This window comes from Scyliorhinus torazame, chromosome 2 (genome assembly GCF_047496885.1).
Source record: "Scyliorhinus torazame isolate Kashiwa2021f chromosome 2, sScyTor2.1, whole genome shotgun sequence".
Lineage (NCBI taxonomy): Eukaryota > Metazoa > Chordata > Chondrichthyes > Carcharhiniformes > Scyliorhinidae > Scyliorhinus > Scyliorhinus torazame.
The window spans coordinates 181305311-181325653 of record NC_092708.1 but is presented as its reverse complement, the minus strand read 5'-3'; the positions used below and the strand labels follow the sequence as shown (position 1 = coordinate 181325653).

Sequence of the window (20343 nt, the reverse complement as noted above, 5' to 3'; positions counted from 1 at the left end):
TAAGAAATTCTCAATTTCTGTAGTTACATTGTATATGTTGTGTTGCCCTATTATGTATTTTCTTTTATTCCCTTTTCTTCTCATGTACTTAATGATCTGTTGAGCTGCTCGCAGAAAAATACTTTTCACTGTACCTCGGTACATGTGACAATAAACAAATTCAATCCAATCCAATGCATCATCTGGGCGTTGACCTGACCCTCTGTCTGTGTATGCACCCAAATTAATTATCTCCTTTGTATGCATAGGCTGCAACCCATTCCCTCTCTGTAAATGTGGTTTCAGGAGTTGCCACATCCACTGGACTCTGGAACCTTCCACCAAAGATGCAAAAAAATCAGGACTCAAACTAGCGTTGGAGCCAGGACAGTTACCTTTTTATGCAGTTGAGAAGTCAGCTCTCCCAATGCTCCGAGTGTTAAATCAATCCTTATTACCAGTGATATCTTCGTTATGGTCACTTGTCCATGGGTTGTGTTACCCTTCTCCCTCGCCGCTGTTAAGTTTGACTCTAGTCTTCCAGGGCAGCACGGTGGCACAGTGGTTAGCTTTGCTGCCTACGGTGCCGAGGACCCGGGTTCGAATCTCAGCCCTGGGTCACTGTCTGTGTGGAGTTTGCACATTCTCCCATGTCTGTGTGGGTTTCACCCCCACAACTCAAAGGTGTGCAGGATAGGTCGATTGGCCACGCTAAATTGCCCCTTAATTGGAAAAAATAATTGGGTACTCTAAATTTTTTAAAAAAGAATAAAAAAAAAAAAAAAAAAAGTTTGACTCTAGTCTCCCCGTGTGATATTATACTGTATTTATGATCCCTAAAAGCACGGTAGCATAGTGGTTAGCACAATTGCTTCACAGCTCCAGGGTCCCAGGTTCGATTCCCGGCTTGGGTCACTGTCTGTGCGGAGTCTGCACGTTCTCCCCGTGTGTGTGTGTGGGTTTCCTCCAGGTGCTCCTGTTTCCTCCCACAGTCCAAAGATGTGCAGGTTAGGTGGATTGGCCATGCTAAATTGCCCTTCGTGTCCAAAATTGCCTTAGTGTTGGGTGGGGTTACTGGGTTATGGGGATAAGATGGGGGTGTGGGCTTGGGTAGGGTGCTCTTTCCAAGAGCCGGTGCAGACTTGATGGGCCGAAAGGCCTCCTTCTGCACTGTAAATTCTATAATAATTCTATAATAAAAGAATTGAGGCTTTACTTTAATCAACTAGCTGGCAAATACCATCTTGCAGATTAAGTTATTGATGTGAATTTAACCATAATTTCAATGTTGATTTAGGATTTACCAATATTGAAGGAAGGTCTCAGATTGACATATTGCAGTCGGTTAATCCACCTTATTCCCAATCTTCCCATTCACATCTTTACAGGCCAAGCTGTGGATTTATGCGCACACCTGATGTGGTTTCGCTGAGATCATTATTTTCCAGTTTGCACTAGTGACTAATGTTCATTTCCATTTTGCTTTTCCTCTAGGCTCTGAATGGGTTTGTCCTGGTTGTCACAGCAGATGGACTTATTTTCTATGTTTCTCATACAATTCAGGATTATCTGGGATTTCACCAGGTTAGTAGCAAAATATCACAGAAACTATTATTGTATTCCTTCTAGTTTCAAGAGCGAGTCTTTGATGACTTGGCAAGAATAGGAATTACTGAAAAAGAAACTGTCGTTTACAGTTCGATCTCCCTGATGGATGTCCTGCTGGATAAGTGTGTCGTAGGGTGTGGAACGGAGTAAAGTGTGAGCTCTGGCCTGTACAGCGTTTCCTGCTCTCAGAAGGAAATGCCGTTGATGTATGAGAGTTGGCCATGGGCTGGAGAAAGGAGGAATCAGCCATGTTACTCGCTGTTGATTATTATGTGATAGTCACATTGGAGGGCTGCATACCCCCAGGCTGGTATGCGGTTATGTTTTTGTGGTGCATGCTTATGCACCAGGTAAGGACAGATCATGATCTCTTACGATGACCCCACATTTGTATCCTAGTATCCACATAAAGAATGAACTCAAAGCAGTCCAACTTGAGTGCTGTACGCTTGAGCATTTGTCCATATCTTCAGGGGAGAAACTTTGAGAAGGAAGACGATGAATTGATTGATTCTGTCGTTTCAGGCAGCTGTCACATCCAATTAAATTGTGACTGCTTAAAGCTCAGTGACGGATAGGCGAGACACAGAGCTGGGAGTTCAGCAGTGTCATTCCTGAAACAGAAGAACCCGAATGACTCTTATGAGTTGAACGGGTTACCCATTTCTGTCCCCTTTCTTTCTAACCCAGCAGTTTTAGACACACAACCCTGACCTTTTCTACATGATGGCCACCTCTTAGATTGAGAATGTCACTTGTCGGCATGATTTGGGCACAACTGGGTGTCTGAACGTTTCCGATGTGTGAATCAAAATCTGTGACAGTCTAATATTTAAAATATCTGCAAGACCTATGTTTAAAAAAACATATGGAGTCATTGGTTGAGGATTCCATCCTTTACATTAGAGTCGAAACTGAAGCTTTCTGCTTCCTGTTCAACTTCAGCCTTCAGAGGAGCCTTGCGCTGTCTGACTCTCATGCTTTCTAATATTTAAGTGAGTGACTAGACTGGATTTTAATAATGTATATCCGCATGCTTTTTATTTGAGCAATAAAAATTAGCCTGACATTTACATTGCTGGTGAAATGTAACTCAGTGGCAGCAACAGGAATGCCCTACATATTTCCTCTTGCTGGCCTCAAATTACTTACAGATTTTTCCAAAGCTTTCTATGGTTGAAATATTTGCATAAGTCATTAATAATGCCACAGATAATTCTAGTTTAATGGTATTTGGTTATGAAACTGTGAGAGTGTGAATGTTTATTGATTTTCTACAGACCTGCAACCCTCCTGGGCTGAGTTACAGGGGTCAGGCCCCTTACCGGTTCACAGGCCTCAGACCCCCTTGACACTGCAACCCTCAGCGCGAGTGGGAATTGCCGCGAGCTTCCTGGTGCTCGGCCCAACGAGGCCGGCAATGCAATTCAATGTTTTTTGGTCCACTTAACGGGGCCTCACGGGCTTCTCACCACAAATAAAGGCTCGCCAGCTGATTCACCGGGACCACGCTCGCCAGCCCCAGCTAACAAGGTCGAGCAGCACTTCAACTGCACTTGCTCAGCCAGCTCACAACAATGGCGCCGAGGAAACCAGCCCCAAGGTTCGGGGACGCTGACCTGGGGAGGCTCCTGGATGCGGTGGAGGCCAGGAGGTGTGTCCTGTTTTCCGGAGGATGAACCATAGGGCAGGCAGTGCTGCCTGGGATGAGGTGGTGGTTGCCGTAAGTTCGAATAGTGTGACCAAGAGGACTGACCAACTGTGCAGAAAGAAGGTCAACGACCTACACCTGGCAGCATGTGTGAGTAGACACCAAAGACTCACACCTCTTCCCCCCCCCCACTAACCCTCCATGACCCTTCCGCCCCCATGGAAGCATCCACCCCACAACTCTCCAAGCGACCCCCAGCCCTCCTTCCTCCCTCCCCCTCATCCACCCCCCTCCATCCCCGCCTTCACACACCCTCGCCCACCACTGTGAAGCACACATGTGGCTAACAACGCCCCCTCTGTGTCTCCCCAGACTGGCGAAGGGGTGCCAGACATAAGAATCCTCACCTCCTTCGAGGAACGGTTGGCTGAAGACAGGGTGGTCACCCACGCAGAGGCCTGTGAAGGACGCAGAGGTGAGGAACCACCGGGCTCCACCCGGGGAACCCGGCAAAGGTGAGCTGTTATTGGCTTACTGGCTGACCCATCCCTCCCACTCACCACATGTCCATTCTCCAGCAGGTCCTCCAGCCGATGGCACCGGCCCATCCTGGATGACCCCTTCTCCTGACGCCGAGGAGTACACCTCGGAGGAGAACTCGGTGAGGATGCAACCGTGGTTGCAGCACAGCTGTCATTCCCACCCTCCACCAGCGCAGAGACACACACCTCGGTGGGAAATATTAGTGGTCAGACTTCTGGGGCACAATCTGGTGAGTACTGCACTGCTGCTGATGTACATCAGGTGGAGGCAGGAACTCCCAGGCGAGACAGTAGTCAGGGGGCTGCTGGATCCCAGGACCCACCTGGGTCCCAACCTGATGCTGAGTTTGTGGAAGTGGGTTACCCAGAGATGATGGAGACGATAGGGAGCAGCCGGGACATTCTGAGGGAGATGTCAGCGTCGCTCCAGCAGATCCATAGCCGATTGGAAGAATCCCAGAGTCTACAGGCACAGGAGATGGCGTTGGCAATGAGTGGCACCGAGGCAACACTGCTAGGGTGGTGTCTGCAGTGGAGAACTTGGTGCATGATGGCGGCAGCATTAGTGAAGGTGTCCAAGGTGTCACGCAGATGGTGACAGCCATGGCTGAGGACCTCGGCAGAATGAGCGCCTCATTGGGGGATGTCACCCAGTACCAGGCTGACCTTGATGAGGTTCTGTGGGGCATTCCCCGCTCAGATGGGCAAGGCTGAGGCACTGCAGAGCATGTCCCAGTCACTGAGGAACATCGCTGAGGGCGTTGACATGATGGTGCAGACCATGGGGAACTGCCAGGGCTGGCAGAGCCAGATGATGCAGGGGCAGCAGATGCTCGAACCAGCTGCCCCTCCATTCAAGGTGGATGCCAGGGCTCTAAGGGCACCAATTGGAAGTAGGGGTTGCTGAATCCCAGGCTGGACTCGTCCCATGGAGTGGGGAGTGTGGCCATCAGCTCCCCTGAGTTCCCACCTCTGATGAGGCCGCGTCTCGAGGTCAGCACATGGGGCAGGGCGGCATAGCTGTCCATGTGTCGCGACGAGCGGGGAATGGGGCAGTACATCAACTACTTTTTGCACAACCATTCCGATGCCTCTGACATTTTTTCTGCAATTCAGACCAACTTCTGGACCCTTTGCCCATCTCTCCAGGCATCCCCCCCCACCCACCCCCTTCCCACCTCACCCACCCCCGTGGCGCACACCCACCTTCCGGCCATGGACGTGTCCCCCGGAGCTGTGTCCCATCCCCTGGGTGTTCGGATGTTGGCTGATGCATGGGTGTTGTTGCCTCCTGCAGTGTTCAGGCACAGTGTCCAGGCATCACGGTATGATCGAGCCGCTGGGCAATGATGCCCATATGCTACATGGCCCGCCCACCCACGGGAATCCACTTGGGTTGTGCAAAGTGCTCACTGAACCATGATTGCCAATTCCCTATTAGCGATAGCTTTCAGCCGCGCAGCCACAAGCCTCAGCAGTCGGTGGGGCAGATGGACAGGGACACGGGATGGGTAAACACGATTCATAGGTTGGCATGACAGGTTGCCCCCACCCCCAGTCGAGCTTCTCCCCCCGCCGAGCACTGGGTTGGCAAGCCCAGCACACCCGGGCTCTTTGCCTGTGAGCAAAGATGGCTACTCACATCGGCTCTCCACAGAAGCTACTCCGCCAGGTTCACGTTTTTCAAAAGGAGTACTAATCGGTGCCAGAGTGACCACTTGCTGGGGAGGCCGCTGAATGACAGGAGGTTGTTGAATAAGGGGCGGCTCTCGTTAATTGTATGGAAATAGGGCTTAAGCGGTGATAATTGGTTTCTCACCACGTTACAGTGAGATCCCGATTTCACCTACGGGAGCGGGCCGGTTGCATCGCAAATTGTTGGCTGCACGGTGCAGATCTCGTTTTTGGTCTCTTGCACTTGAGCTAGAGCCCAACGAGGCTGGAGAATCGTGCCATCAGTGTCCCTCGGTTTGGGCTCACGTGCAGAATAATGCAGTAAAAACTCCTCTACAAACTTTGCCAGCACTGGTGTCACCTCACAATTGTTAACAAACTCCCGAGGCAGAACATGTGCTGATCAATTTGCAGCTCTGCATATTAACAAAAAGCATAAATCATAATAAATTACAGTAACATTGTTGGCGAATACATTCCAGACATCGCTTCAATTGTGGGACCAGGTTCTGATGGCCCCATTTCGCCTTGAAATGATACTTTCATTGCTCTTGCGGACGCTGACTGGGATTCACACTTGTTGTCACACCAGGTGAACTTCTTTTCGAGAGCAGTGCAGTCACCCCCATCATCCCTCCTGTGTTTAATTAGAAATGAAAAGTGGTAAAGGTCGTTTGTTGAACTGAAGCACATTCCTCTGGTTCATCAATTCTTGCAGCCCAGGATCCCATTGTCACTGGCGAGGAGGGTACAGACCGTTAGGATGACTGTTCTGCCAAGTTTTCAGTGTCCCCCTATTTTTATTCCGAAGGCCTTTTTTAAGCAGGTGAACAGGGTGATATCTGGGTTTTTGTGGGTGGGTAAAACCCCGCGAGTAAAAAATGTTTTGCTGGAGCGGAGCTGAGGGGAGGGAGGGCCGGCACTGCCGAACTTTAGGAACTACAACTGGGCGGCAAATATAGTCATGATTAGGAAGTGGGTAATTAGGGAGGGGTCAGTGTGAGAGCGGGTGGAGGCAGCATCATGTAAGGGCACAAGTTTGGGGGCATTGGTAATGGCACATCTGCCGTTCTCGTCGGCCCGGTACTCCACAAGCGGCCCTGAGAGTCTGGGGGAAATGGCAGAAGCATATGGGAGTAGAAGGAGCGTCGGTGTGGGCTCCAGTCTGTGGTAAACACTGGTTTGTGCCGGGGAAGATGGATGGGGGATTTCGGAGGTGGCAGGGAGCGGGTATTGAAATGGCTGCGGGAACTGTTTATTGATGGGAGCTTTCCCGGTTTGGAGGATCTGGAAGTGAAGTTTGAATTTCTGGGAGGGAATGGGTTCCGATATCTCCAGGTATGGGATTTTGTGCAAAGGCAGGTTTTTATCTTTCCGCTCCTTCCGCCACAGGGGATACAGGACAAGGTAGTTTCTAGAACAGGGGTGTGGGAGGAGAAGGTATCGTAAATTTACAAAGACTTATGGAGTGGGAGGAAACTCGGGCAGGTGAGCTAAAGCGTCAATGGGAAGATGAGTTGGGAAAGGAGTTAGAGGCGGGTCTGGGGGAGGATGCCCTGAGCAGAGTCAACACGTCCTCATCATGTGCCAGGCTCAGCCTGATACAATTCAAGGTGGTTCACCGGGCACACATCGGTGGCCCGGATCAGGAGGTTTTTTTGGGAAGAGGTCAGGTGTGTGAGGTGTCCACATGTTTTGGGCATGTCCGAAGCTCAGGGGATTCCGGCAGGGATTTGCGGATGTCATGTCAAGGGTGTTAAAGATGAGGGTAGCACCGAGTCCAGAGGTGGCGACCTTTGGAGTGTCAGAAGACGCGGGAGTCCAGGGGGCGAGAGAGACTGATGTTTTGGCCTTTGCATCGAGACGGATCTTACTAGCGTGGAGGGACTCGAAGCCCCCGAAAACAGGGGTATGGGTTAGTGACATGGCTGGGTTTCTCAGGCTTGGGAAAATCAAGTTCGCCCTGAGAGGTTCATCATTAGGGTTTGTCCGGAGGTGGCATCCGTTTATCGACATGTTCGGAGATAATGGAACCGTCAGCAGATTCAATAAAAGAGGGGGAGCGGGTTAGGGAGCAAGGGGGGTGGTACGGGGGAGGGAGTTAGACTATATCGGTCTAGCTTAGGTGAGAACTGTGGGAGATAGAGGGGTGTGTTACGCGTTGAGCTATGTTTATATCTGTACTTGTGTCTTTTGTTATTATAAAACCATAAATGCCTTAATAAAATGTTTTTTTAATAAACTAATCATTTTAATTTGCTTGGTGTATCGGAATGATGACTATTTATACCACAGAAGAGAGAGAAAAAAATTCATTTATCCAGTTTTCCCAGTAACAGGAGGCTGGATTCTCCGCCCCACCGTGCCACATTTCTGCCCCGACCCGCCAGCAGGATTCTCCATTACGCCGGCCGGTCAATGGGGTTTCTCATTGTGCGACAGCCCCACGCTGTCGGGAAACCCCTGGGCGCCGGGAAAACAAAGAAACCTGCCGGCGGAGAATTCTGCACAGAGTGTCTGTCCCTTTCCTACTCAAATAGTTTAGGAATTACCATTATTTTTAATGGAAGGCATTTTAACTGGAAAGTAACTGGGCTACAATTGCACAGTTCAGGTGCTTTCCAAGTTGAAGTGGATCATTTGGGAAAGTCCTTGGCAGACTGTTTTTCCTTGTTTTACCAATGCAGAATGTAAAATGCTTACAAAAGATATCATTATAATGCATGTATCTGATGACACCTTCTTGAAAGTGTAAGGCTCTTCTAATTTAATAAGACAACAAGACCGAGGAACAGAAGCATGCCATTCGGCCCATTGTGTCTGCTCTGCCATTCAGCGAGATCAAGGCTGATCTGATATAATCCCCAACTCCACTTTCCTACCTTATCCCCATAACCTTTGATCCCCATATCCCTTGATTCCCTTTCTAATTAAAAATCTGTCTATTTCAGCCTTGAACATACTTAACGACCCTGCTCCCCGCAGGAAAGAATTCCACAGATTCACTGCCCTTTGAGAGAAGAAATTCCTCCTCATCTCTGTCTTAAATGGGCGACCCCTTACTCTGAGATTATACCTTCTGGCCCTAGACCTTCCCACCAGAGGAAAGAACCTTCACCCTGTCAAGCCACCGAGAATCCTTTATGCCTCAATAAGGTCACATTTAATTCTTCTAAACTCCAATGAGTACAGGCCCAACCTACTCAACCTCTCCTCATCAGAAAATCCCTCCATACCCGAGATCAACCTAGTGAACCTTCTCTGGACTGCCTCCATTATCAGCATGTGTTTCGTTAGATAAATCAACCAAAACTGTTCATAGTATTCCAGGTGTGGTCTAACTAGTACCTTGTATTGTTTTAGCAATACGCCTCCATTTTTATGCTCCATTCTCTTTGAAATAAAGGCCACCATTCTATTTGCCTTCCTAATTACCTGCTAAACCTGCATGCTAGCTTTTTGTGATTTATGCATACGGACCCACAAATCCCTCTTTTCTGCAGTCTTTCTCCGTTTAAATAATATTCAGATCCTTTATTTTTCTGACCAAAGTGCTCTTTCCAAGGGCCGGTGCAGACTCGATGGGCCGAATGGCCACTTTCTGCACTGCAAATTCTATCACCTGTCGATATCCCTCTGTAGACTCCTTGTACCATCCTAACCACTTACCGTCCCACTTATTTTTGTGTCATCTGCAAACTTGGCAATAGTGCAGTCACTTCCCTCGTCCAAGTTATTAATATATATTGTGTAAATACTTGTGGCCCTGGCACGTATCCCTGTGGCACTCCACTAGATACAGGTCGCCATGCTGAAAAGTCCGTCTTATTCCGACCCTCTGTCTTAGATCAGTTAGCCAATCCTCCATCCACACTAATGTACTATCCCCAATGCCATGGGCTCTTTTCTTATTAAGTAGCCTTTTGTGTGGCACCTTCTTGCAAAATAAAATGCTTTCCAACTACATTGCAATGAAGGCCATCTGATGTTGAGATTCAGGAGGAGAGGGCAGGCCATCCTATGAGGAGAGATTGAGCAGAGCTCGCCCAGGGTGTTTAGAAGAATGAGTGGTGATCCCATTCAAATGTGTAAAATTCTTAGATTGTTTGGCAGAGTTGACGCTGACAATGTTCCCCCCCCCCCCCCCCCCCCCCCCGCCCACTGGCTGGAGAACCTAGATCTAGGGATCATCATCTCAGAATAAAGGGTCAGCCATTTCTGACTGAGCTGAGGAGGAATGTCTTCACTCAGAGGATGGTGAGTCTTTGAAATTTTGGATGCTCAATGATTGGTCACGATGAAGAACGATAGATGAAATTAAATGAAAATCACTATTTTCACAAGTAGGCTTCAAATTAAGTTACTGTGAAAAGCCCCTAGTCGCCACATTCCGGCGCCTGTTCGGAGAGGCTGGTACGGGTATTGAACCGTGCTGCTGGCCTGCCTTGGTCTGCTTTATTTGGGTAGTTCAGGAATTAAGGGGCTTGGGGAGCAGGAGATAGGTGAAGTTCAAGTCGAAGATTAGTCATGATCTCGGTGATCAGCGGGGAAAGGTGTGGAGACCGAATTGGCCTACTCCTATCTGTTAGCTTCTAATGCTTGATAATGAGTCCGTGCCAAGCTTGTTTCGTCACCTGAAGGGTTTGATGTATTTTGTATTGTCAGACTGATGTCATGCACCAAAGTGTGTTTGAACTGATTCATACTGAAGACCAGCTGGAATTTCGCAGGAACCTTCACTGGGCCTTGAACCCGCCAACCATCACCGAGGCAGGGAAAACTCTCGCAGGCAAGTGGTGAAAATGTTTCTCCTCACACTTTCATCTTTCTTTCGCGATCTTTTGGAAAAAGTCCACATTGCAAAAGAGGAGTCGGAGACTAGGTCAACCAAAAGAGGGACATTTAAAGAATGCTGCATTTCGGGTTTTCAAAGCTGTGAGATGGAGCGGTGTGGGAGGGGGGTTTGAGGTAGAACAATGAGAAGGGGAGAGTGGTATTCTTTTTACATTTATTCTTGGGGTGTAAACATCACTGGCAATGTCGGCATTTATCACCTATTCCAAACTGCCATGTGCCACTGGCATTGGGCTTTTCTTCTTCGGCTGAGTGGCTTGTTCAACCATTTTGGAGGGCAAATGAGACTCAGCCCAAGTTCGTGTGGATTGTTCTCACGTTGACCTGATGGAGATGGACAGCAGGTTTCCCACCCCAAAAGGATGTCGGTGAATCAGTTGGGGTTATAAAACAGTCTGACCGTTTTAAGGCAATCTTTGTCAATACTGACTCTTTGTTCCAGAATTCTCATAAGCTGATTTCCAAATCCTTAAACGAGGATCTCATGGTGGGATTTGAACTCGCTCTTCCTGGATTAGTAGCCCAGACATTTGGTCAGGCAATACAACCACTACACCAGCATGAACAGCTGAGGACTTGAATGGAGGAAGGATAGGTGGAATAAAGATCAGGGGAATGATTGTGAGTGTGAGACATTGGGAATGGGAAAGGGAGGGAGGGTTAATATCACCTGACAATCTTGTAAAACTTGGTGTCTTTTACATGACCCCGGACTATGATCAAGATGATTTGGTCTTCCAGGAATTGGCAATAATTAAAGAGATCCTCACAGTTTTCTCTGCAGGACAATGGGTTTCTTTTGGGCTCATAATTAACATGGGATATTTGTAAGTCCAGAAAATATATGACTCCTGAATTATTTTGTGCCTCATCAATGTGCTTGAAGGGAATAGGATGTTTGGTGAAGGATTGTTCACTTCAAGTACTTCTAAAAATTATTCCAGGCCATTATTTGTTTCTGCTGGAACACCATCTGTTGAAGGAAATGCATCTACCCATGTGCATGTTCAAAACCTGTATGTCTGTCACATCTCAATGTACCACAGTTGGCAGTTTTACACATGCAAAGTCAATGTCAATTTGGATCTCTTTGGATTAAGTATCATTAATGATCAATCAAAAACATTTATAATGAGAGAGACAGAAGTCGCCATTTCCTATCAGATTCTTATGATTTTGGTCATCAGGCCTCTTCCCAAAGGTTGAGCTGGGGGTTTACAGATAAACTTTCCGAAAGTTGATGTGCCTCTTTAAAGCTCAGAACAGAATAGGTGAATCATTCAGATAGTCTCAATAGAATGGGCTTGACCTTCTCCTCAGCATCATGAACTGTCAGTTGCGGGCAGCAAGGTGGCGCAGTAGTTAGCACTGCTGTCTAACGGCGCCGAGGTCCCAGGTTCGATCCCGGCTCTGGGTCACTGTCCGTGTGGAGTTTGCATGGGTTTCATCCCCACAACCCAAAGATGTGCAGGGTAGGTGGATTGGCCACACTAAATTGACGCTTAATTGGAAGAAAATGAATTGGACACTCTAAATTTAAAAAGAAAATGAACTGTCAGTTGTGCTATTTTGGGTCTCTGACCCTATCACCTACTTCCATTTACAGAATACTTGTATGTCCGTGAGTCATGGGGTGGGCATGGTTCAGATCTGCCATCACCCTAGGTAGGCCCAAGGCAGTGGTGGAAGCAGACAGGTGCTCTCAAGAAGGCTCCATTCTCTGGGACTTTCGGCTCAAATTCTTCACATGCTTCTTTGGCCCTCTCGCTCTCAGCACTCAGCTCAGTGTGAATGACCACTTAATGAGGTTGAGGTTTTTAATTCTGTGATGTGCTTTTTCAATGCCTGTCTGTTTATTTAAGAGGTGTTGCAAGGATTAAAGCCTTATTCATTGATGCAATGAATGGCTGTGTTTAGATGTCACTTCAAAGAGGTTGTAAGATCAGCAGTTTTCTGCAAAAGAGATTTTCAAAACCTGTTCACTCATTTTGCCAGTTTCAGGAAAATTTCAAAGATTTGCTAGTGTTATTATTTGGGCTTATTGGTCCTGCGCATGGTGGATGCTGAAAGAGTGGATAAGGAAGATAAGTGGGAGGCATGGAAGGGGCATGTGTTTACAGCGGAGGCATGGAGATATAACAAGACCGTTGAAACTTACTTGTCAAAAAGCTCCCGACACCTCAGCAAGTTCACCCCAAGGTTTACAAATGGACTTGCCTGCTGGGGTCCCAAATCCCTCCAGTTACAATGAAAATAGCGTTGTGGGGGGGGGGGCAGCAAATGGTCACTCCCCATCCCAGAGAGACCAGACCAGAGTTCTTCCTGTCACTGACCTCTTCTACTGTGGGATGCATCATACCAAAATCCAGTTCTGACTTAATCTGAGCAGCTGATTACAAAACAACTCTGCCACCTCAACAAACATCCAGCCCAGGAATACTGAGTTTAATTGTTAAGATCAGTTAACTCGGCCGTTACAGAGGATTGAACCTTCGCTGGGTAGATCAGGCGTATTCTGCGATATTTTCTTTGAACGTTTTGCTGTCCTGAGATATATGAGAGCAGCCTGGAGAGATGGGACATTGCCAATTGACCTTCTTTGCAGCAGCATAGTGGTATTCACTGGTTCTTACTGTGCAAAGATAGCCAGTAGTGACACACATTAGAGGAGCAGTTTCTCTATCACTTTTACAGCACAGTAAGACGTCTTACATGACCAGGTTAAAGTCCAACAGGTTTGTTTCGAATCACTGGCACTGCTCCTTCCTCAGGTGAATGAAGAGGTGGGTTCCAGAAAAATTTATATGAACAAAGTCAATGATGCAAGATGATACTTTGAATGCGAGTCTTTGCAGGTAATTAAGTCTTTACAGGTCCAAACGGAGCAACTGGAGAGAGGGATAATCACAGGTTAAAGAGGTGTGAATTGTCTCAGGCCAGGACAGTTGGTAGGATTTCTCAAGCCCAGGCCAGATGGTGGGGGGTGAATGTAATGCGGCACGAATCCAAGGTCCAGGTTATCTGCAAAGACTCGCTCCGAAAGCCTGTGATTCGAAACAAATCTGTTGGACTTTAACCTGGTGTTGTAAGACTTCTTAGTGTGCTCACCACAGTCCAACGGCGGCATCTCCACATCACTTTTACAGCAGTTTACCCAATGTTTAAATTATGCTTCTTTCTCCAACACTATTTTCAGGTGATAAAGTTACCTCGACAGCTGTAATCCCCTACAGCCCTGAACAGTTACCACCAGAGAATACGTCCTTTCTCGAGAGGAATTTTGTTTGTCGGTTTCGTTGTTTGTTGGATAATTCATCCGGTTTCTTGGTATGTTACTGTTTTCAATCACTGATAGTGAAAGGTTTACCTTTGATCATTGCTGGAAAAGAGATTTTTGGCCTCAGCCAATCAACTTGCCAACTAATCAACACCCCTTTCTCATGTAGTATAAATAGTTGTGATTACTTGAAATTTGGTTTACTCGTATTTGTGTTTGCCTCCTCCTGCTCCTCAATCTTCATTTCTTATGTTCCATCTGAGAGTTGCTGTATGGGTTCGGCGGTTGCTGGGGTACTGCAATTAATCTTTGTTGACCCCCCCGCTGATGGATTTGCAATGACATCTCCCCTGCCTAAAGGATTTTGATCTCTCAGTGATGCTATTCAGGTCATATAACGCAGTGTTTATTCCTGGGGAACACAGAGCAGATGAGCCAGTGAGATCATTGTCTCTGGAGCTTATAGAATGTGACTGAGACACAGAAACCCACTACTCTCACCCCCCCCCCCCCAACCACCAAGTTTGTTGTGAAATGTGGGCTTGAAGCTAGATTGTTGTGATATTGGATGTCCACGGGATTTGGCATGCATCCCGAGTTGAAGTGACAAGTTTTTTTCTGTAAACGGCTATGTTGGTGTTAGCAACACAATTGGCAAGTATCTATGTACATCAGTTTTGAGAATGCCTGCAGCAATCCAGATGTGTTACCTCCAGCTGTCAAAATATGTAAAAGAGAACCACCCAGATTTTACAGGGTTTTCTTTGACAGCGAACTGTCAGCTCCCACCGCCATTGTTCCTGAAACTGACCGTGACTTCAGGATTTAGCGCAATGGGCAGGTTAAGGAAATCCTGAAATTGTGATCTGTTACTCACCATTGCCACCACCTTGTTCACTCAGCTGTAACTGGGTTTATAACGCTGATCTGAGTGGTATTGTTGAACAACATAACTGGCTCTGAAAAGAGAATTTTATCTGTGTGAAGAGTTGTTAACTGTCTCCGTTGCGTTTTAAAAAATTTGTTCATGGGATGTGGGTGTCGCTGGCCGGTCCAGCATTTGTTGCATCCCTGAGGGCACTTAAGAGTCAGCCACATTGCTGTGGATCTGGAGTCACATGTAGGCCAGACCAGGTAAGGGTGACAGATTTCCTTCCCTAAAGGACATTAGTGAACCAGATGGGTTTTTACGACAGTTGCCATTGGTTTTGTGGTCATCATCAGACTTTTAATTCCAGATTTTTATTGAATTCAAATTTGACCATGTGCAATGGTGGGATTTGAACCCTCATCCCCAGAGCATTACCCTGGGTCTCTGGTTTACTAGTCCAGTGACAATACCACTACGCCACTGCCTCCCCTAATTGGGTTAATTCGTACATTTTTGTAAACTAATTTTTTTAGATTTAAGTAATTTTTTCACCATTTTTAAATGATATTTTAGCTTGTCCCATTTTTTATTTCACTTTGTATAATATTTTGAAAAAGAGATTTGATTTTAAATCTTTTCATTTCCTGGCAGGTGTCGGAGGCTGAACCAGACTGTTCTCACCCTTGGATTTGTATGTCACCCTGAGTTGAGCTTCCGACCACATAGCCCCCTCTGTCTTTAAAACCATTGACTTCCACCTCTGTAACTTTGCCCAACTCTGCTCTGTCCCAGCTCCTCAGCTGCTGAAACCCTCACCCACATTTCATTCCCTCGAGCTCCCCTCGTCAAAAGACTCAGCTCCATAAGAACTTGGTGAGCAGGGTGGTATTGCCTTGAACTGAGAAGTAAAAGACAATACAGTGTCTCACTCTCAATTCAGTGCTATTCACAGGAGTAAGAGGTTAATTAGCTCTTCACGTGAAAAACACTTGGAGCGAGATTTTCCGGCCGTCCCACTGAGGAGTGTTTTCCGATATTGGAGACGGGCCACCGGTGGGATACTCCGGACCTGCTGATGTCAATGGCATTTTGGGTGGCTCGCCCATCCCTGCAGAACCCGTCATCGGCGGGGGAGGTGGCCTGAAGCAGGAATAGAAGATTCTACCGGCAGAAAGAGTCGGAAAATCCCTTCCTTGGTTTGGGGGGAGGGGGGAGCGGCATTCCATAAGATTAACAGTAGTTTCAGATGCAACCGTTAAGTCAATAAAAAATGGTGCTATGCAAAAGTTCAAGATGTACCTTTGTAACTCTTCAAAGCTGCTTTTACCTTTTTCAGAAAAATATTATTGTGCCTTTCAGCAGTTTTAATGCTAATTACAGTCAAAATAAATCCATGCCATGTGTCTTTAATTTAAATAAAGCTAAACATTGACATAGACGCATTCCTTAAATCTCCCATTTTCTGGAGCTCAACCTTGAATTGAAATAAACAGATTTTTAACAACCACATTCACACTCTCATATTAACTTGAGGTTCGATAATCACACACAATTGCTAGAGTCATATTCACTCTCACCCACCTTAATATATTGGATTTGTTATTACATGTTATTAGGTGTGTGAAGTTTGTGTCATCATCCAGACGTCACAAGCTAGAGAGTGTTCACAGAATTTACATAACCACTTTTCGAAAGTGAGCACCTAATGAAAAGATGTTTTTGTAGTTTGAGTGTGTCCTGACAGAATATACCCTGACCATAACCTGGCAGGACAAAATCCCAAATGTGGCAATCCTTTCAAAAGCAAAGCTCTCAAGTGTGTTTGCACGAAGCAAACAGAGGCATCTCGGTGGATCGGACACGGCAACAGGATGGAAGATGGTCACCTACTCAAAGACTTCCTTTATGGTGAGGTAGATGGAGCCAGAGGGCAAGTCGGATGCCCTAAGCTCCGATTCGAGGATGCTTGCGAGCATGACATGAAGGTCCTAAACTTCAATGATCACACCTGGGAGCCACCAGCTGATGTCAGAGGGAGATGATGGCACCGCCTGTGAGCAGGAGTACATCACCACGGTGGCTACAGTGGTTTGGCAACAGTTGCCAACCCACAACGGCAGTCGGTAGCTTTGGGTGCTGCTTCTAGTGGAAGAACCTGCCTCTCAAGGTTTGGCCTTCATGCCCATCAGCAAAGCAGCACAAAATGAAGATACCCCACCTGATATGATCATTTGCTGCGTGTGTATCATCTCTCAAGGATGGACAATTCAAACAACAACATTTATTTTAAATGAATTTAGAGCAGCCAATTATTTTTTTCCAATTCAGGGGCAATTTAGTGTGGCTAATCCACCTAACCTGCACATCTTTGGGTTGTGGGGGTGAGGCCCACGCAGACACGGGTCGAATGTGTGGTGGTCACCACTAGTTGTATTACATGTATTACGGCACTGCCCGTATAGTCGAGGTACAAGGGTAAATCCCTGCCTGCTGGCTCCGCCCAGTAGGTGGCGTATAAATGTGTGTGCTCGCCAGTGCTGCAGCCATTCTGGTTCCAGCTACAGGAGGTACAACATCTTTGCTCAATAAAGCCTTGATTATTCCACTACTCTCGTCTTTGTGGTAATTGAGAGTGCATCAATTTATTGTGCAAAAAAATTTTTTTAACAATGGATCTCTACATCAAGCCTGATCGCCTGCAGCTGAGCCCTCAAGCAGCCAATGCTACGTCCGCCTTTGACCACTGGCTAGCCTGCTTCGAAAGCTACCTCTGAACATTTGCTGAGGAACCCTCAGACTCGCAAAAGCTCCAGGTCTTCTATTCACGGGTGAGCCCTGACATTTTTCCTCTCATCCGGGATGCACCCACTTACTCCGAAGCGATGGAGTTCCTGAAGGGACATTACGTTCGACGAGTCAATCAAGCATACGCCAGGCACCTCCTGGCCACGAGACAGCAACAACCCGGGGAGTCTCTGGACGATTTCTGGTGTGCCCTGCACATCCTAGGTAGGAACTGTGACTGCCAGGCAGTTTCGGCAGTCCAGCACACCAAACCTTTAATTTTTTTCGCACAATAAATTGATGCACTCTCAATTACCACAAAGACGAGAGTAGTGGAATAATCAAAGCTTTATTGAGCAAAGATGTTGTGCCTCCTGTAGCTGGAACCAGAATGGCTGCAGCACTGGCGAGCACACACATTTATACGCCACCTACTGGGCGGAGCCAGCAGGCAGGGATTTACGGGCATGAAGTCTGTGTACGTCAGCCAGCGGCTACTGGAAGGAGGTACGCATGATCTTGCGGGAACTAGGCAGCTCGCTAATTCATTAGAAGTGGCCTCCCGTAACGTCCAGTCCTACGCCCCCGACCACGCGGCACCCTTGTGGGCATCGTGGGACCCACCAGCTGCCGACTCCAGCCCACCGCAAGCCTGCGCCGCGCGGCGGCCAGCCAACTCTGGGGGGCCCGAGTGCTATTTTTGCGGGCAAAACAAACACCAAGGCAGCGCTGCCTGGCGCGGAACGCGACCTGCAACGGCTGTGGGAAGAAGGGACACTTTGTTTCTGTTTGCCAGGCCCGGTCGGTCGCCACTGTTTCCAGGCCTGCCATTCCTACAACCCCCACGTGTGACCCACGGGCGCCTCCATTATCCCCTTCGCAAGCCACGTGCGGCCCGTGGGCGCCGCCATCTTCTTCGCCGCAAGCCACGTGCGGCCCGTGGGCGCCACCATCTTTGATGTCGCCCACCATGTGCGCTCCGTGGGCGCCGCCATCTTCGGCGCCATTTTGGATGGCACCTCAGGACCCCTGCTCATCTGGCCGTTCATCGCCTGCCGCTAACTCCACCACCGCTGACCAGCCCGGGACCTCCCAGCATCTGCTGCAGCTCGCCTCTATCACCCTGGACCAATCCCGGCCTTGCGACCGCGACGACGACGGTGAAGATCGATGGGCACGAGGCGACCTGCCTTTTTGACTCCGGGAGCACAGAGAGCTTCATCCAGCCCACTACAGTAAGGCGCTACTCCCTCCCGGTACACCCTGTCACCCAGAAAATCTCCCTGGCCTCCGGATCCCATTCCGTGGAAATCCGGGGGTACTGCATCACATCCCTCACCGTCCAGGGCATAGAGTTCAGCAACATCTGGCTCTACCTCCTCCACCTCTGCGCTGCCCTGTTACTCGGCCTGGACTTTCAGTGCCATCTCCAAAGCCTAACCTTAAAATTAGGTGGAACCCCACCCCCCCACCGTATGCAGCCTCACGACACTTAAGGTCGATCCACCTTCCCTGATTGCGAACCTCACCCCGGATTGCAAACCCATCGCCACTAGGAGCAGACGGTACAGTGCCCAGGACAGGACCTTCATCAGGTCGGAGGTCCAACGGCTTCTGTGGGAAGGGGTCATTGAGGCCAGCAACAGCCCCTGGAAAGCTCAAGTGGTAGTAGTAAAGACTGGGGAGAAGCACAGGATGGTCATTGACTACAGTCAGACCATCAATCGGTACACGCAGCTCGACGCGTTCCCTCTCCCATGCATATCTGACATGGTCAATCAGATTGCGCAGTATCGAGTCTTTTCCACAGTGGACCTGAAGTCCGCCTACCACCAACTCTCCATCAGCCCGGAGGACCGCCAATACACTGCGTTCGAAGCCGATGGCCACCTCTATCACTTCCTTCGGGTTCCTTTCGGCGTCACCAATGGGGTCTCGGTCTTCCAGCGAGAGATGGACCGAATGGTTGACCGGTACGGACTGCAGGCCACCTTCCCTAACCTACTAACCTAGATAACGTCACCATCTGAGGCCACGATCAGCAGGACCACGACGCTAACCTCCAAAAATTCCTCCATACCGCCAAACTCCCTAATCTCACACACAATAAGGAGAAATGCGTGTTCCGCACCAACCGTTTAGCCATCCTTGGCTATGTTGTGGAAAATGGAGTCCTAGGGCCTGACCCCGACCGCATGCTCCCCCTCATGGAACTCCCACTCCCCCACTGCTCTAAGGCCTGAAACGATGCCTGGAGTTTTTCTCCTACTATGCCCAGTGGGTCGCTAATTGTGCGGACAAGACCCGCCCACTCATTCAGTCCACAGTTTTTCCCCTGACGGCTGATGCCCATAGGCCTTCAACCGTATCAAGGCAGACATTGTGAAGGCCACGATGCACGCAGTCGACGAGTCGCTCCCCTTCCAGGTGGAGGGCGATGCATCGGACGTAGCTCTGGCCACCACCCAGGCGCAGATGGTGGTACGGGAAGGTGGCCCGCTGTCCGTACTGGTCAACCACTCGGTCCTTCTTTTCCCGCACCCTCCATGCCTCCGAAATTCGGCACTCCTCTGTCGAAAACAAGGCCCAAGCCATTGTGGAAGCTGTGCGACATTGGAGGCATTACCTGGCCAGCAGGAGATTCACTCTCCTCACCGACCAACGGTCGGTTGCCTTTATGTTTAATAATACACAGCGGGGCAAGATCAAAAATGACAAGGTATTGAGGTGGATGATCGAGGTCTCCACCTATAACTATGAGATCTTGTATCGGCCTGGGAAGCTCAATGAGCCCCCTGATGCCCTATCCCGCGGTACATGAGCCAGCGCACAAGTGGACGGACTCCGGGCTCTCCACTATGACCTCTGCCACCCGGGGGTCACCCGGTTCTTACATTTCATCAAGGCCCGCAACCTGCCCTACTCCATTGAGGAGGTCAAGACCGACACCAGAGACTTGCCAGGTCTGCGCAGAGTGCAAGCCGCACTTCTACCGGCCAAATCGAGCGCACCTGGTGAAGGCCTCCCGCCCCTTTGAGCGCCTCAGCATGGACTTCAAAGGGCCCCTCCCCTCCACCGACCGCAACACGTACTTTCTGAACGT

At 48.6% G+C, this 20343-nt stretch overlaps 1 protein-coding gene across 3 annotated transcripts in view; it reads left to right on the top strand.

Moving 5' to 3' along the window:
- The window catches only part of ahr1b (aryl hydrocarbon receptor 1b), a 264814-nt gene that overhangs the window by 195758 nt on the left and 48713 nt on the right, over nt 1–20343 (top strand). For all 3 annotated transcript variants that reach the window (XM_072480944.1, XM_072480951.1, XM_072480959.1), the window contains 3 exons: nt 1474–1563; nt 10120–10243; nt 13505–13635. In XM_072480944.1, the coding sequence (XP_072337045.1) occupies nt 1474–1563; nt 10120–10243; nt 13505–13635 (345 nt within the window). The remainder of the gene's footprint in view (nt 1–1473; nt 1564–10119; nt 10244–13504; nt 13636–20343) is intronic.